Raw genomic sequence first — 19,994 nt, forward strand, 5'->3', positions numbered from 1 at the left:
AGACACCGCTCCATGAATCTTCTGGCCTGATTTTCTACAACCACCTCCTCCCCCACTTACTCTTTCAACCTTTGATACTGCCCTGGCCATCTGACCCTAGTGTGTAGTGGGGTCCCTTTTGCCTTCATTGTGAGCTTCCCTTTTGCATTTATTTCCATGCTTGTGGTTGCTAAACACCTCAGGGGCTTCTAGTTGAGTCTTTTCTTGGGGTAGGAGGTGGCCATAACATGATACAAATTCCTCAGAAACATTACCTGCACTAAAATACTGGTAGTACGCCTAGCATCTGCCTGGCACAAGGGGAGGGCTAGTCCTGATTGAGATCTTTGAGTTAAATAATAATAATTAGAAATTAAGGTCCAGGGTAGAAATTAAGGTCCATGTTGTCCAGGGTAGGCTCTATGGATTACTGGACGATGATATCAATCATTGCACAAGTGAAACCCAATTCAATTGAAAAGGAAATTATTTTTGTTCAGACGGATGAGAACTCTTTGTTTTTGTTTGTTAATACAGCTACTTAACTCAAATGCTTGGGATTAAAGTTGTCTGTGTTAAATCAGTGTTGCCACGTTTCGTCATTTTGACGTGAGTCTCACTGTATTCAGTGTTTATCTTAACGTCCCAGCTGCTGGAATCCGAGACTGCATGGGAAGATCAGCTTTCATGTTTTTTAAAAGTGCATTTCTAGCCTTTGTGGTTGTAGAGAAAAGCTTGAAAACACGTAGTGCCCCCTAAAGGCTCTCAAGCCAGGTGGCAAATTAAGAGGACCCAAAATTTATTATTTTTTAAAAAATCTTATGATTTTTGAACATGAGGTTGGCAATCCATATCTCCCCCTCCCTTCATTTAAAGGGCTGTGGACAGGAGTGCTGAGACAATGTGTATATGGGGGGTGCTGAGCGCCATTGAACCAAACTATAAACCCGTCTATCATGGGGAAACCGCTTCCAGCCAGGGGGTGCAGCAGCCCCCCTGGGCTAAACGCCCAACCACCAGCGCAGGATCCAGCCACCCTGCCGCGGGGCGGCCGGGAACCGCTGGCGGGGTCAGCACCGGCCCCAGAAACGCCCGCCGGGGGTGGGGCTGGCCCGTGGCGGAGCCGCTCCAATAGCGGGTGCCCGCTCGCTGTCAATCCGGGGCCGGAGGGCTGGGCTGGGGGCGGCAGAGCGGGGCAGTTCCCGAGCCAGGGCTCCGCGGGCGGCGCTGGCCGCGGCGTGTGCAGCCGCTGCCCCGTGCGCCCAGCCCGAGCCCGCGGCCCCCCGCTGGAGTCATGGCCTCCGGGGCGTGCTGCGGGGTGCTCCGCGGCTTCCTCTTCGAGTACAACACCCCCCGCATCGTGCTGATCAAGAGCCGCAAAGTGGGGCTGGTGAACCGGGCGGTGCAGCTGGCCATCCTGGCCTACGTGATCGGGTGAGCGGGGCCGGCGGGTCCCCTGCGGAGCCCCTGCCCCGGGGCTGGCACGCGGAGCACCCCCCGGTGCCATCCGCTCCCCACTTTGCAGGGATTTTCACTTTCACTTGTGATGACGCCGTTGGGAAAACAGGAAACCGCCCCCCCCCCCCATCCTAGCTGTGTTTTGCACAGGGGGGATTCCGGGAGAGAGATTTTCCCCCCCCCCCCCCCCCCCGCCTGTTGAGGGGCTGCTGACTTGGGCAGGAGGAGGGGGTGGTGCGCAGTGTTCTGGGTCCCCCTGGCCAGCGGTCAAGCAGTGGCTAGAGGCAGTGGGCGCATGGGACAGGTGAGATTGATACATAGTTGTGTAGCTTACGTTTCTACCTTCCTGTCTTCCACGCCTTTGCACTGGTAGCTGCCTGGGGCAGGGGGCAAGCGTGGCCTCTGCTTGTAACTGCTGCTGTTCAGGGTCTCTGGGCGGTAGTATAATAACACAGTAGCACCCCAGCGCTGCCTCCAAAATATTTGGACTCAATGCTTTGGGTGCCAGGATGCCTAGCTGTCATCTCTCCTTTTTCTTACAAAAACTTGGAAGTTATTTCTTACCTTGCTTCTTCCTGTCTGGTTTCTCACTGTGCTCTTCTACTCTGAGATTTTTTGGCTTGTTGTCAGCTCTTGATTTACCACAGCTCAGTGGTTTTCTCCACAGTCATCTTCCCTGAAGTCCTTTCCCATCTGCCCACTAAATGTAAAGTAGAAAGAAACTTCGGCCAATCTGGTTCCTTTTTCAGCTGAACAAATCTCCAAAAATAGAATGGAGAACTTAAGGCAATTAACTTATGGGCCTGATCCAGTCCCATTAAAGCATATGGAAATACTCCCCTTGACTGTACTGGGAGTTCAATTGGACCCTAAGCTTGTTTGGCTATTGCTAGTGTTTCTGACTTCTGAGATAAGGCAGTTCCTCTTCATGGATAGTGTCACTTCTAGTGCCAGCTCCTGTTAATGGGGCTGTCCTTAGCTGTCAAGGCTCAGACAGCCAGGGAAGCCATCAGGCCTTTGAAAGGATCTTAAACTGGATTTCCCTAAATAAGTGGCTCAGCCCCATAAGACGGCTTCCAAGTGACAGAGCAGAAACTCTCTAGAGAGAATGGCCTTGTGGCTGTTCTACATTGTGGGATTTCTGAAGTGTTGTGAATGGAATGCCCCAGGCTTCTCTCAGGGGCTTGAATTTTCAATACGTGACTCATAGGCTAAACTGTTGTGCCTTGTACAAGGACGGAAGCATATCGGGCTGAGGGATAGTCGTCTGCCTTTTACAGTTTGAGAGTCTTGGGAATTGGTACTAGAGGCTGGACCAGGACATCACTATACGGGATGATCTTGTGTGTTTGTCTTCAATGTGACTTGTTATATGGCTTTTTCTAGCCGAGAACTTCTTGGTCACTTCCTCCTCTCACATGTTTGAGACACTTCCTGTCCCCGAACTAGTCTTCATACTAATCAGTAACAGTACTGCCAACCTCCAGTGCTCAAAAATCATGAGTGAATTCCCACAGATCATAAGATTGGTTTAGAAATAGTGAAGTTTTTAAAACAACAAAATGTGGGCTCTTCATTTGGTTTCTGTTTTTTTTTTTTTTTTTTTTTTTTTTTTTAGCTCTTAGAGTTTATGGTTTCAAACTTTTCTCTATAACCATAAGGGCTAGACTTTTTTCTAAAATTCTGAGATTCTCAGATAATCACACAAGTCCAGGAGCTGGGGTTTTAAGAAACACCAAGTATCCCGTGGCTAATGACAAAAGTTGGCAACATTAAAGTTCTCAAAAACAGCAAGAGAGATCAAATATCCTGTTACCGTGATATACTAAGGTAATGTCAATATTACTTTAAATGGCCTCCCTTAAGGAAAATCAATGGGCCTGACTTTTCCATTGCCTCGTGCATTCACTTACCCTGTGAGAGCATCCATGCGTGTGTGAGCGATCTATCACCGGTGTAACTGGGTGGAGAACTCTCAGTTGGTAGCAGTCCCTTTTTATACCACCTTTCATGGTTGGAAACACAGCAAGGCCCAATACAGGGAGAACAGGCCCCTACTTTGTTGAATGGAGCTAATGGACTGGTCAAACCAGGTAGTTACATCTGTAGATGGGAATGTGGTGGCGGAGCTATAAAAGGTAAATGCAAGCTGTTCACTGTGGCTCTCCTAAAATAGATGATCCTGTCAGATGACAAAAGCCCACGGGACCTTTGTGTATTGTCAGCCTGATTCTGCTCCCACCCTTACTGGTGAAAGCAAGAATAACCCACTGATGTCATGATACCAGTGTTAGTAAGAGCTGAATTGGGGATGGGGCTTGTGTAGATACAAAATCCCACAAGTGTCTGCTGTTCTCTGCTTCAGTCTTTGCAGCTCTATTGTAGCTGATTCTCATTTGATGTTGAGTGTATCTGTCATTTCCACCTCAAATAATGCCTGGTGTCTGCCAGATCACCCTTCTCATTTCAGATCCTAGCCCTAAAACTTACCTGTGAAAACTTCCAGTGCAAACCCAATGCTGAAGGATCCAGTAATTATATAATACCCCACAAAGCAGGTGACTGGGGGGGGGGGGGGGGAATTAGTGTTTACAGTGTCTTCCAGGTGTTTGAGAAGCATTAATTAAGGCTGTCCTCCCATGCAAAGTGGGTCCCTATTAGCCCCATTTTACAGATGGGGGTGGGAGGGAAATGAGTCAGATCTTAAGAGACTCTCCCAAAGTCACCTAAGGAGCTAGAAATAGAACCCAGGCCTCCAAGCTCCCAGTCACACTGCTGGGATCTCTAAAGGTGTCTCAGTGCAGAAGCCATGATGAACTTTCCTTCTTTTGCAGCTGGGTCTTTGTGTGGGAAAAGGGCTACCAAGAAACAGACTCTGTGGTCAGTTCTGTTACCGCCAAAGTGAAGGGAATAACCATGACGAACACGTCGGAGTTGGGACTCCGGGTCTGGGATGTGGCTGATTATGTTATTCCACCTCAGGTATGGGCTTTTCTGGCACATTTTGATAGGGCTTTGCCAGCCAACCGAAGCCTCTCAGACAGGTGTTCCTCAACTCTGGAACGCCCATTCTGTGTGGCTGCAGGAAGACTACTGGGCTGAAAAAGGCATCTGGCTATTAGCCTGGTTTCCAGAGGCACTAAACATCTGCAACTCCCACTGACTTCATCAGGGTTTAAGAGTGCTCAGCATTATTGTGTCTGGAGCATGAAGCTTGTCTGTCTGTATGCTGGTAGGGAGGGGAATACCACAGCCTCTAGATAAAGCTGCAGTAATGACCCAGGTGTTGTCTCTCCTACTTCTGTATTGCTTTGTTTGTTTAAAAGCCAATAGACCAAAGTCAAACACTGTATTCTCTCAGGCTCACCGGTCCTAATGATTCTCAAATAACCTGATCTGGAACTAAACAGGAACTGTTGGAAGTTACTGATTGGCAGAGGAGAGCCTGCTGCCATTTTGATACTTGTATGTCCTGAGTGGGCAGTACTTGGCCTTCAACTCTCACTGGACACCTACAGGCTGCCAGCCTTTGAATGACTCTGTCCACAGCAAACCTGGTGGAGAAGTGCCAGAGCCTTCTTAGTGGGAACTTGCCAATTAAGGAATTAAGACTAGTTTGCTGGTGCATGAACAAGGAAAAGAATCTGAGCCCTTTGGGCTTGTGCCCTAAAGAAATGCAGGTGGGAGATCAATACCTGCAGGTAGAAAAGTACAAAAGCACTAAGGCTGGAAAAGTCTCCACACTGAGATTAAAAACACAAGATCTAATCATGCCAGCTAATCCATGCAGTTGGGTGCTTTCTATCTGCCCCAGGACCCATTGAAGTCAATGGTGCTCCATTCAGGAGCATTGTGCCTGTGGGGATCAGCTTGTAGGACTGGGATCTCACTTGGCAGTGGCCAGCGGTCCTCTTTGCACACTCGTATGAAAATCCCAGCATGTTCTAGCAGTAGCTGCCTCTGGCTTTGTCACAGATCTACTTACTAATGCTAACTTCCCTCGAGGTGTTCAGCCTGGTGCTAAACTAATATCTAGGGCAGTGGTTCTCAACCTATTTACCATTGCTGGCTGCTTATGCAGCTCTCTCTGTGTTTTGTGGGCCGCATCCACATAATATATATGCTACCTGTATGGCCCTGAGGATGTCACAAGGGCCGCAGCTGTGTACTGAATGGGCTGCAAGCGGCCCATGGGCCACAGGTTGAGAACCACAGATCTAGGGTGACATGTCATCTCCTTGTTTCATTACACCTGATTTGAGCTGTTGCTTCAACTGCTGGGAGCTTTGTCTGTGCCAGTGCCACCCCACGAGAGCTGCCCCATTGGAGAGTTATGGAGGGGTCCTTTAATTTTCATAGTGTGGATTCAGTGAACCTCTGGACAGAGTACAATAGAAAGGGTTATACTCCTTCAGGACTGCTCTGTCCTAAGGAATGAGGATTCCTCGAGTGATGCCCGAGAGACCCTAGTACAATAGCAGTGCACCTGCTCTCTCCAAACCCCAGCTTTCTATGGTGCCACCTGAGAACCTGTTACTGCAGATCAAGTGAGGCTCTAGCTTTCCAGAGCGTCGCTGCTTAGAACTAACCCATACATCTCATTGATTGTCTTGCTTATTCAGGGGGAGAATATGTTGTTCATCATGACAAACCTGATAATCACACTGAATCAGACACAAGGCTATTGTCCTGAGGTAGGTATGGTAACTGGCAGTCTCCTTTGTACCTTATCTCCGGAAGAGTCTAATCCTTAACTGGGAGGAGTAACTCCCATCTCGTGGCAGGGAGGGAAGGGGGTGTGTGGCAAGTCATCTTTGTGGCTTATGGTAACAGTTCTTCCCTTTAGCTTCCAGATAAGACAACTGTGTGTCATTCCAGTAAGGACTGTTCTGCAGGATACGTAGGCACCCACAGTAATGGTATGAAACCAACGTACACTGTATTGGGACGCCTAAGAGGTTGTGTTGCCGCTTGTACAGGAGGGGAAGCAGTGATTAGTCCAGTTACCTTGGCTTTTACTCCGTAAGCAAAGTGTAACACAGCTTGAGAAGAGGGGCATCCCAAAAGGGAGCACAAAGGGTTAGACGTTCTAGTACCACATGAAAATAGAAACGTTACTGATCTGAACTCCATATAGTTTATCGGCAGCTGTAAACCTCCGCTGTCCTAGTCATTTCCCTCTGGTCAAGTTAGATTTCCTCATGCACAGCCTTGCCTTTCAGAAGTCAGCAGCCACTTACCGGGTTAACAAGGCGCCGTTTAAATGGAGGGAGGTTTTAATGCTTCATGTCCCATTTAAACAGTAAAATACCCTGGAATTTTCTTCTAGCCCTTCAATTGCAGTGTATCAGACTGATGTTCTAAAATGACACCGTAACTAGTCAGATGCTTCCCATTATGGGCTGGGATGGAGACATGGCTGGTGGTTTGGGGTTCGCTCTCTCACGATTTTGGCAGAGTTTCTCAAGGACAGTATTGAGGTTTCCAGGTTAGACATACCATAGGAACAAGCTGTTACCAGATTCTCACCGAGTGGCAAAGAAGCCAGTTTTCTTGCTGACCCTCGTTTGAGGCCGCCCACTGCTAAGGTTAACCTTGCTGCGGTGGGCGGTAGCCCTCCCCTAACAGGCAGGTTTACACTGGTGCTACCTCTAACTAGTGTAGTTATCAGGGAATTCTGTTGCTGAACTTTCCCCGTGATGTGGGGATCAACCATCCAGCCTGTTAACCCTCATCACCCTGTCAGGCGCTATGTGTCAGAGCCTGTGTGAATGTTGCCATGCTGCTCTCGATGCCCCAGTATTAACTCTGTTCCCATGTCCTTCCAGGAGTCCAGACTGGGAAGTGTAGGGAATACTCCACCTCTGTCAAAACCTGTGAGATCTATGCGTGGTGTCCCGTGGAGAATGACACACGTTTACCTAAGTGAGTGCTGTCTGTTGCCACCTGCTACTTACCACTGATGGGCGGGCTGGCGGCCCGTGCGGTCCTGAACCGGAGGGGTGGTCTCTGGGCGGTGGCTCTTACTGTGTGGTCCAATCGAGGAAGTTTGAAAACCACGGCTGAAGGAGGCTTTGGTGCACTTGCAGCAATGGCAGTAAGCAGGAATGGGGAAGGGCTGAGAGCAGTCACTGCCTCCTGAAAAGAACTGTCAGATAAGCCTTGCGGCATCTCAGAACTGCATGGCACAGGGTGTCACCTGCCGGCACAGTGGGATGCTTCCTCAAGTTGGATGACTAACATGGAAAGCAATGGCTGACACTAACTTCCAGCTGGGTGGCAATGCAAGCCAGAGGTGAGAGTCCCGGCTGGCATCTGAGAGTGTGCACTAAAGAGAATAGCATAGCATGGGAAGCAATGGGACCATTGTAGCTGTCCTGAGTACAAACCCATGGATACCTCGAAGGTACATATTTGGGGGCTGCTAGCACATGCTACTGTGGCTACTCTACAGTTCTAGCGTACTAGGTCGATGAGAGCTAGCCCAAGTACGTCCGCTCCAGTGGGGAATCACACTCCTAGCTCCTAAGTGTGGACATAGCCTTAGTTGTGTCCTGGCCACTTCCCAATTTTAGATTGCAGGAACTGCCCAGTGCACTCTACCGGAACATAAATCTAATCCTCATACATCCCCCTATGGAGACTAAGGAGGCTAATCCAGGGCTGCTAGAAAAGTAAACCAGGAGTTAACCCCCTGACACCTATAATCCCCTATTTCACACTCACTCCCTCTGTCTAGCTTTATAACATGCACACTGCTATAGGAGCTTTGGGCAAGTGCCTTAACTCCTCTGTCTCAGTTTACCCACCAGTAAGGTGGGTGTAATTTACCTGCCTTACAAGGGTGTTGGATCACTGGCTTCACAAAACGCTGTGAGATGCAAAGGTGAATGTTTTTAATCTTCCAATTGTTTCATAGGCCGGCTTTCCTAAAGGATGCTGAGAACTTCACCATTTTGGTGAAGAATAATATCTGGTATCCCAAGTTCAACTTCACCAGGTAAGTATCCCATGGAGGTGCTAGTGTGATCACTTGGGCTAGTGCTTCTCTGCTGAACAGGGTGTTGAGAAGCTCGGTGAGCTGCTGCCTGGGGTGGAGGAGGATGTGCAGGTGCAAAGGGCTTCTGTAACACGTCCCTTGTCTCTTCTGTGCCGCTTCAGGCGAAACATTCTGCCCTCTGTCAGTACCACTTACCTCAAGACCTGCATTTACGACCCTAAAACGGATCCCTTCTGCCCAATCTTCCGAGTCCGTCAAATAGTTGAAGCTGCAGGGCAGAATTTTCAAGAGATGGCTGTTGAGGTATGTGGAAATTCTATCCTCACTTAGGCCAGATCCACATTATAAACTTACATGGGTATGTCACTCTGTTATCCACCCCCCTGAGTGACGCAGTTATACCGACCTGACCCCCGGGGGCGACAGCGCTCTGTCGACAGCAGGGCTTCTCCCCCTGCCATAGCTACACCCCTCAGAGGTGGATTAACTATGCCAGCGGGAGAAGCTCTCCTGTCAGGGTAGGAGCGTCTTCACTGAAGGGCTACAGTGGCACAGCTGCAGCGTTTGAAGTGTAGACCTGCCCTTTCGTGTTTGTTCAGTGAACGGATGCAGCAAAGGAACAGGAGCCATTGTTACACAGCCTCTTCAACTGCCTCGGAACAGAAAACTTGCTTATCTGCTGGCAGCCATCTAATCCGTAGCAAAACGGCTGCTAGCTGGAAGGCGTTTTTTTCAAGGGCCATAGGGAATATTTTAACTTTACTGTAGAGTAAATATTTAACTTCCCTTCTGTTTGTCTTGCGTGGCACTCATGAAAATGCTTATGCAGTATTATGAACAAGGTCTCATTCAGCGTAGGTGAAGTAAAGCTGGTAAACAATTCAGCTCGCCTATGGGACTGTGCACCTCTTACAGTGGAAAGGGTTTGTGTGCCTGAGACCGAGTTCTAAAGTCTTGCATTTTCAGTGAAAGACACCATGTAGAAGTAGTTTTTGGTTGGGTGGTTTTAATAAACTGGATCCTGGTTTCTCTTGCTGATGACTTTTATAGGCTGGAAGGTAGCTGCTTATCCTAGGGGTAGGAAGTTGGGGACACGCAATTCAGGGGTGATGTGCAAGTTTCACAATGGCAAATGTGTGAGCTTAAGTCTCCTGGGGTAACTGCAGTGGGATAAGAAGCAAATCTTGTTGTGTACCTAGAAATCAGATATGCTCTTCCCTAAACTAGTGTGTGCTGGCCAACGTGAAGAAATCCCTTTGACAGGTTGGCCAGCAATTTTAAGCTACCCCCTCTGATACATTCTCTCTGTGTGCACCTTTTTGTTTGTTTGCGCTGTGCAGGGTGGAGTAATGGGAGTGCAGATCAACTGGAACTGTGACCTTGACAAACCTGCTTATTACTGTGTGCCAAAATACACCTTCCGTCGCCTTGACAGCAAGGATGGCAACCACAGGGTCTCACCTGGATATAATTTCAGGTACACGGTTGAGTAACGGAGTCTGTGGTGTCATTATGGCTCACTCCACGTTATTAGTACAACTACGTGGGTTCTTGGGAACCAGGTTGTGATGCGTATTCTACCCCAGTTAATGTCATGATCTAGCGACCAAAAGCCAATTTGTCTTATGGCCACCTAAGAGTCCCCCTTACCGTGGACCAGATCCTCAGCTGCCATAACTCAGTGTAGCAATGCTGAGGTCAGTGGAGATATGGTGACTTAAGTGGCTGGGTCAGAGCCTCAGCTTAACATGCCCTGAATCATGTCTATAGCAGTGCAGCCTATGAAAATCTGGGCAGCCATCCCATCGTGTTTCATGGGGAGGTTAGAGTGCCCAGAGGATCTGCACATGGGGCAATGAACTCTGGCGTCCCCTATTTAGAGTTTGGGTGAAGGGAGAACTAGCCCACCGGACTGTGTAGGTACAGCTAGATGATGATGTTTCACTCTGGTTACAAGATGACAACTAAGGCTAGGTCTACACCAGGAGCACTTAGCCAATATAGCTCTACCACTATACCGGCAAAGCACTCATGGTGTGGATGCAACTGGGAGAGCTCATGATTTTAAAAAACAAACAAACTGTGGCTTGTTTCAGCTGCTTCTTCCTTCCCTCTGTTCATTTTGCCAGTATAGCTGCATCTACACCAGGGATGTTTAGTGGTACAGCTATAGCAGTGAGAGATCACCCCTAGACCTGGCTGCAGGGCCAGCTTAAACCACTGGCAAGTGTGATGTCTGGCTGCCTGCCGTGGTTACAGCACTAACCATAATGTGTGTTGGCTCAAGTTGTGTCCACTGTGTCACTAAGGTGACAAAACACTCCAGCTAGCGTAGAGGGCATATCTGGTAGAACCTGAAAATTTGTAAATCTTAAATTCTGGCATAAGGTCGACTGCCTAAAGACTATGATGTGACGGCCCGAAGGCTAGTGAAGGCTAAGATTTTTATGCAGAGCTTCTCATGTAAACAGAAGACAGAGCGGTTCATCCGAAGTTTGTCACAGGAGGCTGCTTTGCTGTGGAAAGGTGATAGGACAAGTGTGAACAAGCACTAAGAAGCCTGCAGGCCTCTACATCTAGCAAACCTCAAAGGCTGTCAAGACCGATTACACTAGCCTATTTGATTAGAACAGGCTGGTCCAACTATGCAGAGTGTAAACTGCTTCTAGACTTGGCCATTGACACTTACCATTGTACGTGCTTATTATGGAGAAAACGTGTAGCCAAGTAGCAGTCATTCCTCTTCTCTTCCATCCTTTCTTCTCTTTCCACTTGAAGCAGCAAATCACATGGCACAGTAAGTCTGATCTCCCTCTTTCTCCCCTATTTAATGTCTGCATGCAAATAGTATTGCATGAACTGAGAAAATGACTTCTGTGGGTGTAACCTTGTAGCTCCAAGTACTGTCACGAAGCAAGTCTCATTCAAGTTTGAGTATTCTCTGTTCCCTTCGGCAAATCACATACCTGCAAAAATCCTCTGTCCCTCCCACATCAGACTGTATGTAGCTTGGTGGATCCTTTGGGTGGCTCTGCTATAAACTAAAACCCTCTTGATACTTTCACTCCCACTTTGTCCTGTTGGAAACTAAATTACTCATCTGAAATGCTCTAACTGCAGCAAGAGGTATCCAAGGTTGGTTATAAAGAGCCGCAGCCACCAAAAGAAATCCAGGAAAGTGACTAGTGGGAACTTAGTTTTTACTGTCTTGCTTAACTTTACCATCTCACATGGATTTCCCCTCTTCCACTCCTCCCCTGCCTGTGCTTCAGAACTCTTCTAATCCAGCCACTAACTGCTTCTGTCTAAGGCTCTCTCTTGACTTCTCCTAGATGAATATTGCATGACGTGTGTAATTGTGAACCGTGCATTTTCTGTACTTGTAATAATACAAGCTCATCTGTTCATTGGCCAGTATGAGTAAAATAATGGCAACTGTGGGATCAGGGGTGGAATAGAAAGCAACCCCTACATTTTTTTTTTTAAGCCTCTAAAACACTTGTTCTTCAGGTTTGCAAAATACTACAAGGACGCAAGTGGCACTGACTCGCGGACACTAATTAAAGCTTACGGCATCCGTTTTGATATCATGGTGTTCGGAAAGGTAGCTCTTTGTTTCTTGAATCTGATGGCTGACTCCTTTATTAGCTTCTAAATGTTTTCAAAGTCTGCAAAAATGCTTATGACTGTCACTTTGTGTCTCTGTTAGGCAGGAAAATTTGATATAATTCCTACAATGATTAACATTGGCTCTGGACTAGCACTGTTTGGAGTGGTAAGTTACACTGTCTTTCCACTGAATGCATCCGATGAAGTGAGCTGTAGCTCATGAAAGCTTATGCACAAAATAAATTTGTTAGTCTCTAAGGTGCCACAAGTCCTCCTTTTATTGAGAGAGACTTTTAAACTAATATCTGTTTGCCTTGAAGTAAGAACAGTTACAAGAGCTCTTTGATCCCAACTAGGCAACAGTCCTGTGTGACATCGTGGTTCTGTACTTCATGAAGAAGAGATATTACTACAGAGAGAAGAAATACAAATACGTAGAAGATTATGAACTGGTAAGCAGCATGGCTGTGTGTGGTGAGAGTCTTAGTTGCAGCCAAGTTTACCTCCCTCTCCCTGCCCCAACGTTGTGGCTTGTCCATGGATACGTGGAAATGATTATCTGCAGCCAGATGACCACTAAGTTAGCTCTATCCAGATTCCAAATGCAGAGCCTCATAGATGAGGGGGTGGAGAAGGACAAGACCTCTCAAAGTCTCCAGTTTTATTTATTGGTGGAACGTAAGCCCCTAGGAACCAGTGTCTGTCCTCCATGAAACAGGATCTTGTTCCTGCTGCAGGGGTGGGAGAAATTTTAACCTGCTCTCACTGTATTTCAGTCCTGACGGTAACCCCAGGCACCTGCCTCTTGTGAGCAGACGATGTTGGGGTAAAGACTAATGCTCATCTTCCCCAAACCTTTCCATGGGTGACCTAAGTGTGAGCCTGCCCTGAAAACTGACTTTAAAAAAAGCTATTCGTGTTGATCTGAACCTCACAGGTCAAAGTGTCTGTTTGCAACTGACATTAGCTTCCTACCTACCAGCACCACAAACAATGCTGGGATCTAGATGTGAGACTGGGCTGTTCCTAGAATCTCTATTCTCCAAGAGTACGTCTGCTCTCTGCTGCCTTGTTGTCTTCAACAGGGCTTCACACGAGCTGCTCAGGGCAGGGTTTTTGCCCTGCAGCTTAAATTTGGTTGGAAATGCTTATGCATCAGCTGGACTCACCTGTCAAAAGCCCCAAATTATTTATCCTTTATCTAATACACACAGGGAGCAGATTTCTTGTGGGAAGGTTCCTTTTTTGGCTGACCAGATCAAGGCAGGATTCCAGTGCTGGTCTCCAGAAGTGAGATGCTAGTGCACTACCCTAACCTAGGGTCTGCCCCTTTTGCCCTCGCTGTAAGTGTAATGGCTGTCTACCTTCTGTCAAGGGAGCCAGTGAGGCCTATGGAACACAATCGTGACAGTGGTAGTGCTGCAGCGAATGTTGTTCTGCTTCACGGAAAGACAGTAACACGAGGCTGCAGGCTTCCCTTCCTGGAACGGGGTTAATCGAGCTGCATTCTCCACGTGGAAAGAGAGACTTCCCTCATTACTTTACGGCTGACAAACATTGGCCACATAAAACAGTGCATTCTTGTTCCGTGTCACTGACAAACGAGGGAAAGTTCTGAAGTTGTTACTAGTTTGGTTGAATTCTGGCTACGGTAAACAAACGTACAGATCAGGACTTGTATGCCAAACTTTCATGGAAAGTGTCTCAGCAGCTGAGTAAGTTTCCCCTTACTTCTCGAGACTAACTTCTTATATCCCCATATCCTCTAGAAAGCCCCCTGGAGGGGCCAGTCACCCAGAGCTACCTCTTTGCTAGGGGCATAGGCAGTTGGGCCAGGATGAGAGGGTTGAGATGAGTGACATTAAGTGGGGGAAGGGTAGCTGCCCTCCCTTGAGGTTACTTGTTGGGGGGAGAGCCAGGTCCCTCTTTGCTGTGGTGAACCTGGTCGCTAATCTTCCCCTCAGGCCTGAAGAGCATCTAGCTACAGCGTGATGGCAATAAAATGCATTTCCTTCCTGTGAGGGCAAGTCAACAGGCTACCCCTAGTCTATCTGAGCTTCAGGAGCCTAGAGTAGGAGAATGAAGCTCTCTCTGGGTCTCCTGCATTCGAGTAAGTGGCTGATGCATTTATAAAGAGGCTTCTTCTTTTCTGGTCCTCTTAAAATTCAGTGTTTGTAAGGAAGGAAAAGGATGACAATGCTGACAGCACTTTGGAATATTGGCATCTCCACTCATTGTAAACACACAAATTATATTGAATAAACTTTCTTCTAAGTGATTTGGTATGAGGAGAATCCATTCTATTGTGAACTAAAAGGTAAGCGTGGTCCCTTTTCTTTGAAATGCTGTAGCTGGTGAGGCCAGGGCAGAGCTGAAGCAGTCTCACCAGCTAGTGCCACTGTTGGAAAAGCCCTTTTCCTGGCTTGGTGCTAGGGCAGAGCTGTACACAGCCTAGAGGAGGAAGCAGACTCTGACCTCTCCAGCTGTGAACCAAAGGGGGTGGGGGAGGGGAATGCGTGGAGTTATATAACTCACCCTTCCACAGCAGGATTTGTACTTTGTCCTACTAGTAGCTATGATCTGTCCAGTGGAAAGATGTAAGGACTAGTGTCATTGCATCCTTGTCCATGCCCCATGAGCTGCAGCCTACCCCTCTTCTCCTTCCCCGCCATGCTCCTAAACGTCAACACTTAACAGCATAGCCACTGAACATAGCTTAGAGCGGCCTGTCTTAGATGCCAGGAGAACAGGTTCTGGGGGGTGGGGGGGGAGGTTGAAAATCAGGCTTTCACAGGAAACCTGCTGTATCTAAGTACAGCAGGTAGCCCCTCCTAAACCTCATCTGAAAGTCACTACATTCTTCCATTGACATGGTTAGAACTACATCTGGGGAAATGGGGCCACCTTGCAGACAGGGCCAAGCTCTATTACTGGGCTCTTCGCAGCGTGCTGTCCTCAGCAGGCTGAATGCTGCAAGAAAGGGAAGTAGCAGACTGAATATTTTTCCAGCAGTGGAAAAGTTTTCCCAAAAGAAGTGTCAGAAGCTGCCCTCCATTAGCACACAACCAACCAAAAGAGGAGCAGTAGGAACAATCTGGCTTGGGGAGGGCTGCTCTAATCTCGTCCACTTAAGTTGCACACTCAAGCCGAAGCCCAGTCCACCCTGAAGATCTTTCCCTACCCTCTCATGCAACTACACCGAGACAGTTGCACCCAACAGTTTAAACAAATGGCAGTTGGTCTGCAGTAATGCTCCCCCCACAGTTAACACAGTCATCGTGGTCTCTTCCCCTTGCCCCTGTTAAGAACTCTCCATCTCGGTAGCAGAATGAATGATTAAGATCTTGACCGTGCTAGCAGGTTCCTGCTGTTTCACCATTTCTCTAATGCAGATAAAGTTCTGTGGGTCAAGCAGAATAAAAGTTCTCCAATCAACGAGCTCACTGGGGGTTGACGGTTGCAGGCTATTTATTTCAATTTGTACAGAGAAGCGTGAACATCTGTGGAAAAACACCTACATTTCTTTTATTAGTTAATATAATTTAAGTGATAAATACACAGTATTTAAACTTTATACACTTGATGAAGTAAAATGCATAGTAAGTAGGGATAGGAATAAAACAAGCTGTAGGCATTAAACAACAGTATAAAAGTCAGCAATATCACAGGACTTTGAAACACCAGATTCCTTATCCAGTAGATAATCGGGAACCACCAACCAAGAGCAGCTTTACTACTGCAATTTCAGAGCCACGTGGCTCCTCAGTCAGCAACAATTTATGGCCAGTGTAGGGGTTTTTTTTTGGGTTTTTTTGGTTTTTTTTGTTTTTAAAAGGAGTTTCAAGGGGAAAACTAGCCACAGCCCAGTTCGAAGGCACAGGTAAAAGGTTTACTTCACTACAAAAAAGGTAGCTTGACTAGTAAAGGACAGTAGGTACAAAACTGAACAGGTTTGTATATATAGTTTCTCTAACGGCTCATGCATTTAGATAACAGATCTTCTGCACACTTTGTACACTTTATATTTTGACAAGGAAGCCCACATAAAACAAAGAGCTTAATTCAGAAAAGTATATTGGGCAGAGAGGTCAGGCTGGAGACACTTACTCAGAAATGGGGCTGGGTGTAGCAGGAAAATAAATTCCTTGGGGAGTTTGCTTGAGGAAACTCTTAGGTTTTGGATGCTTAGGAGTCAAAGGTCAATGTCCATAAACTGTTCTACAGCTAATCTCTGGCGGATAGGTACCAAAGACCTGAGCTTGTTTTTGAAGATGCATTGCACCTCTCAGGCCCCTGATCGCTCCTGTTTTGTAAATTAAGCTTTAATGATATCAAATGGCATGTACCAAATCATTAATGTAAATGGAAAAATTCAACACTATATCTCCATACCGCTCACAGACCTTAAACAAAAACACGATACACAAACTACTCAGCAAGAACAATTAAAGAATTTTCTTTTAAGCATTTAGGTGCATTTTTTGCAAAACAACAAACCCATTTACAAGCGCAGGAAACCAACTGGCAGCTCTTTATCAGATCTGTATTTCCACAAAGGAAATAAAATTGGGGAAAAGAGGAAGGAGAAATTTTGAAGCTTGAGTTTACTTTGGTATTCCTCTTGGTATTAAAAAGCAAAGACACAGAGCAATCAGTAGCAGTTCACAGCTTCAAATTAAGTAATAGGAAGAACTGAGTGTCCTTTTTTCCACTGCGGATTCATTGTTTCTGCTCCTAAAACATTTACTGAAGTTGTGGTTCTTATATGAAACATGTCATCAGCTTTGGAAAGAAGATGACTGTACCATTCCAGTACCAATTTGGGAATACAGGGAATCTTGGATTATTGGGACCCAGAAGGCTTTGCCAACTATACAGGCTATTATGCGAAAGGGAACTTGCATAAGTGGACTTTTCTTGCTAATTACCAAATTAACTTCCTAACTCTTAAATAAAGGTCTGTCATTTCTAGGATGATGGGATTTGCTGTACCAGGTCAGAACGTAGCACCAACACATCCTGCCTCTTGCAGTGTCCACTAACTGATGCTTCAGAGGAAGGCAAGAACACAACCACCTCATAATGGCTCTGGCCCAATAAGCCAGCTGTAGGGTAGAGGTTGGGGAAATCAAAATAATACTTGACACTTCTATAGTGCCTTCCATGCAGGATAAAGAATTCAGCCTCATAAGCCCCTTACATGGTAGGGAAGTTTCATTCTCCCAGTTGCACAGGCAGATTAAGTGATTTGCCCAAGGTCCCACACCAAGTCAGTGGGAGGGCTGAGAAAAGAATCAGCTCTCCCGCCTTTCAGTGCCATGCTTTATCCACAGGACTATCCCACCTATTTTGATCCTTCCCCAATCACAAGGAGAATCTCATCCCCACTCATCTACATTCATGATTACCTCAGTTATTCCGCTCAAGATACTAACAGAGCATGCATTATCTGAAAATCTAACGTAGAAGCCAGAATCCCACCACTTGCTGTTTAGATTCTAACGGCACCACAAAATCATTCCAGAGCAATCTCAGGGATGATGAACATGCTCTTAGTACGGAGTAATCCGTAAACTAGATGTGCATTTAAATTACTGAAGTCTGCTAACTAGCCTCTGATCCACAGGGATTTACAAACTATTGGCTACTAGTTTACAGAAATATCTAGCCCCAAAATCCAAATTAAGAGTTTGAAAAAAAAAATGCTTCTTGAAAAGTTACCAGCTAATCTAAATATTTCAATAAGATCTTAAATTCTAAATGAGCCCTAAGTCTATTTAGATACTTACAAATAGCATAAACTGTTTTTTTTTAATTGTATTAAACCATGTAATGTACATGGAAGTGAAGGATTTTACCCTGAATTTAACATGTAACTATATATCTACCGAGCTCAAGTAAAAGATTTAGAAACATTAGTGCTTCTTTTGCCATTCAAAATAGGAGTTCAGCTTCCCCCAGCAATACAGGATTTAACTCCTAACACAAAACGCCCATTGCTGTAAGAGTTCAGACCAAACTTCAAGCCCTTAGATACATTTTCCATCTGTACCCTGAATACTTGGCCCAGCTAGTGCACATCTATCCATGCTAATGTCAAGATTTTAGGAAAAGTGGTGTCTTCAAAACACAGTAATTAACATTAGTTTATGAACTACCTGAAGATGCTATTTATTCAAACTGTTCAAATCTTGCTCAAAAAGACAGGCATTGTTGAAAAAGGTGATGTGGTGGTTTTTACTTCGCTTCCATGCAATTAAAATGTGTCAATTAGAAAAACAATAAAAAATAGATGCAACAACATTTCCGGTAGGTTGAGCGCTCTCAAAGTACATCATTCTGGTTTTTACAGCTGTGTATGAAGCTTCACACGCCTGCCTACCTCCCTTGTACAATACCTTGTGGCATCAGTCTCTGTGAAATATTTGGCATGAAAACCACTTAAAAGCCATTTCCAACTGCATCTTTCTTTGTTTGCTTTTTGCAAACCACCACCACTGCCCCTCACATCATCTCACCCTTCTGATCTCTGCCAACATGCTTCCAGCAATAAATCAAGCAGTCCATTTATGTATTTAGCAATCAGAGATGTTCAATATTTAGGACAAGTACTGTAATCTGGTTTCTTACAACATGCTGCTGTGTAAGCGCTGCATGCAGCGTATAATGCTGTACTAGGGCCATGTCATGCTGTGTGTATTTGGCTTAGGCTCTGTGACATCTCTTATCCCCAGATGCACGTTGTAGAAAAGGAGCCATAGACCAAGTTGCCCGTCAAAAGCATAATGTTGGATTTCAGGAAAGAACTTCATCTCCTTCCACATTTGGCAGGTCATTGCACTTCAGGTTATCTTCGCTGCCTTGCTTCCTGCTTTAAAATGAAATAAAACACATTAGTGCCCTTAAAAAGGAAACATTTTATATGAGGGTGGGGGGGAACCCTGTATATGGTTTCAACATATCATATAGTAAACAATTTCCACATCACCAACCACAACATCATGGTTTATTTTTGTAAGCACAACAAACCTAAATAGGTAAAGACAGAGCAGACTGGGTAAGAATTAGCATTCTAATAGCCATAACAATATCCCAAACCACTTGAAAGCAGCACTACTAGCTATCAAAGATTAGACCATACCACACATGGAAGCAGTCTCATATGAAAGACTGCAGGAGAGTGGAGGCTGGGGGGAGATTAAAGAAATATGGGAAGATTCTGGGCCACATAAAATCAAATGGTATAACGAATATATGGTAATAGAGAAAACAGATCACCTCCTTACCCCCTCTGTCTAGCCCTCAGACACTTAGTTCACTTCACATGATTGTTTTAACCGGTGTTTGTGGGGGGGTGTTTGGCAAAAATAAAACAAGTTACTTTCATCTACTGTGTTTGACAACCGCTTCCGTAGTTGATCAGTGATGGATGAGACAGGAGCTTGTTAACCACAGCATGTAAAATATTACAGCTCTGTTGTAGAACAACAATCAAATAAATCACCAATATAAATAGGATTTGAGTGTCAGACTGTCAACTACAATTCAGAATATAAGAAAAAGACTCAGAAAATACGCAGATACATTCTTTTAGCTCACAGTTAACAACATACAAACGAGAAGATGTCTTCCATGCACAACTCCATCTGAAGTCAACAAGAGTTACATGCATAAGGTGAAATTCACCCCTCTGCAGGCCAGTCTGAGGTCTAGATACAATTTAAATCCTACTTAATCTCTCAAAATAGGATTCAGTTGGCTGGTGCATAGGCCTTGTTCTGTCCCTCTGCACAGGGTGAATTTTACTGATTGAACACATCTCAGGACAAGATCTTATATAAATCTACTCCCAAATGGATAACTGGGGGATTTACTTGCTTAAGTTCCAGGCATGCCCAGAAAGGAATCGAGCATTGGCTATGGAAAAGATTCACACACATCTGTCAGC

General features: G+C 45.9%; 2 protein-coding genes across 6 annotated transcripts in view; one reads left to right on the plus strand and one right to left on the minus strand.

Annotated features, from left to right (window-relative positions):
* Positions 1-1,218: 1,218 nt before the first annotated feature.
* The window catches only part of P2RX4 (purinergic receptor P2X 4), a 42,534-nt gene continuing 23,758 nt past the window's right edge, over positions 1,219-19,994 (plus strand). The window contains exons 1-12 of one of the 3 annotated variants that reach the window (XM_074972812.1): positions 1,220-1,413; positions 4,272-4,419; positions 6,060-6,131; positions 6,284-6,356; positions 7,266-7,362; positions 8,357-8,437; positions 8,599-8,740; positions 9,778-9,914; positions 11,948-12,041; positions 12,147-12,212; positions 12,403-12,498; positions 13,422-14,288. In XM_074972812.1, the coding sequence (XP_074828913.1) occupies positions 1,274-1,413; positions 4,272-4,419; positions 6,060-6,131; positions 6,284-6,356; positions 7,266-7,362; positions 8,357-8,437; positions 8,599-8,740; positions 9,778-9,914; positions 11,948-12,041; positions 12,147-12,212; positions 12,403-12,498; positions 13,422-13,454 (1,179 nt within the window). In that variant the 5' untranslated portion in view covers positions 1,220-1,273 and the 3' untranslated portion in view covers positions 13,455-14,288. Of the gene's footprint in view, positions 1,414-4,271; positions 4,420-6,059; positions 6,132-6,283; positions 6,357-7,265; positions 7,363-8,356; positions 8,438-8,598; positions 8,741-9,777; positions 9,915-11,947; positions 12,042-12,146; positions 12,213-12,402; positions 12,499-13,421; positions 14,289-19,994 lie in introns of those variants that run through there. The other 2 variants (XM_074972813.1, XM_074972811.1) reach the window with 2 other exon arrangements.
* The window catches only part of CAMKK2 (calcium/calmodulin dependent protein kinase kinase 2), a 47,516-nt gene continuing 43,020 nt past the window's right edge, over positions 15,499-19,994 (minus strand). For 2 of the 3 annotated variants that reach the window (XM_074972808.1, XM_074972810.1), the window contains one exon: positions 15,500-18,917. In XM_074972808.1, the coding sequence (XP_074828909.1) occupies positions 18,842-18,917 (76 nt within the window). In that variant the 3' untranslated portion in view covers positions 15,500-18,841. Of the gene's footprint in view, positions 18,918-19,994 lie in introns of all 3 variants that reach the window. The other variant, XM_074972809.1, reaches the window with a different exon arrangement.

Source organism: Natator depressus, chromosome 15, assembly GCF_965152275.1.
Source record: "Natator depressus isolate rNatDep1 chromosome 15, rNatDep2.hap1, whole genome shotgun sequence".
NCBI classification, from domain to species: domain Eukaryota; kingdom Metazoa; phylum Chordata; order Testudines; family Cheloniidae; genus Natator; species Natator depressus.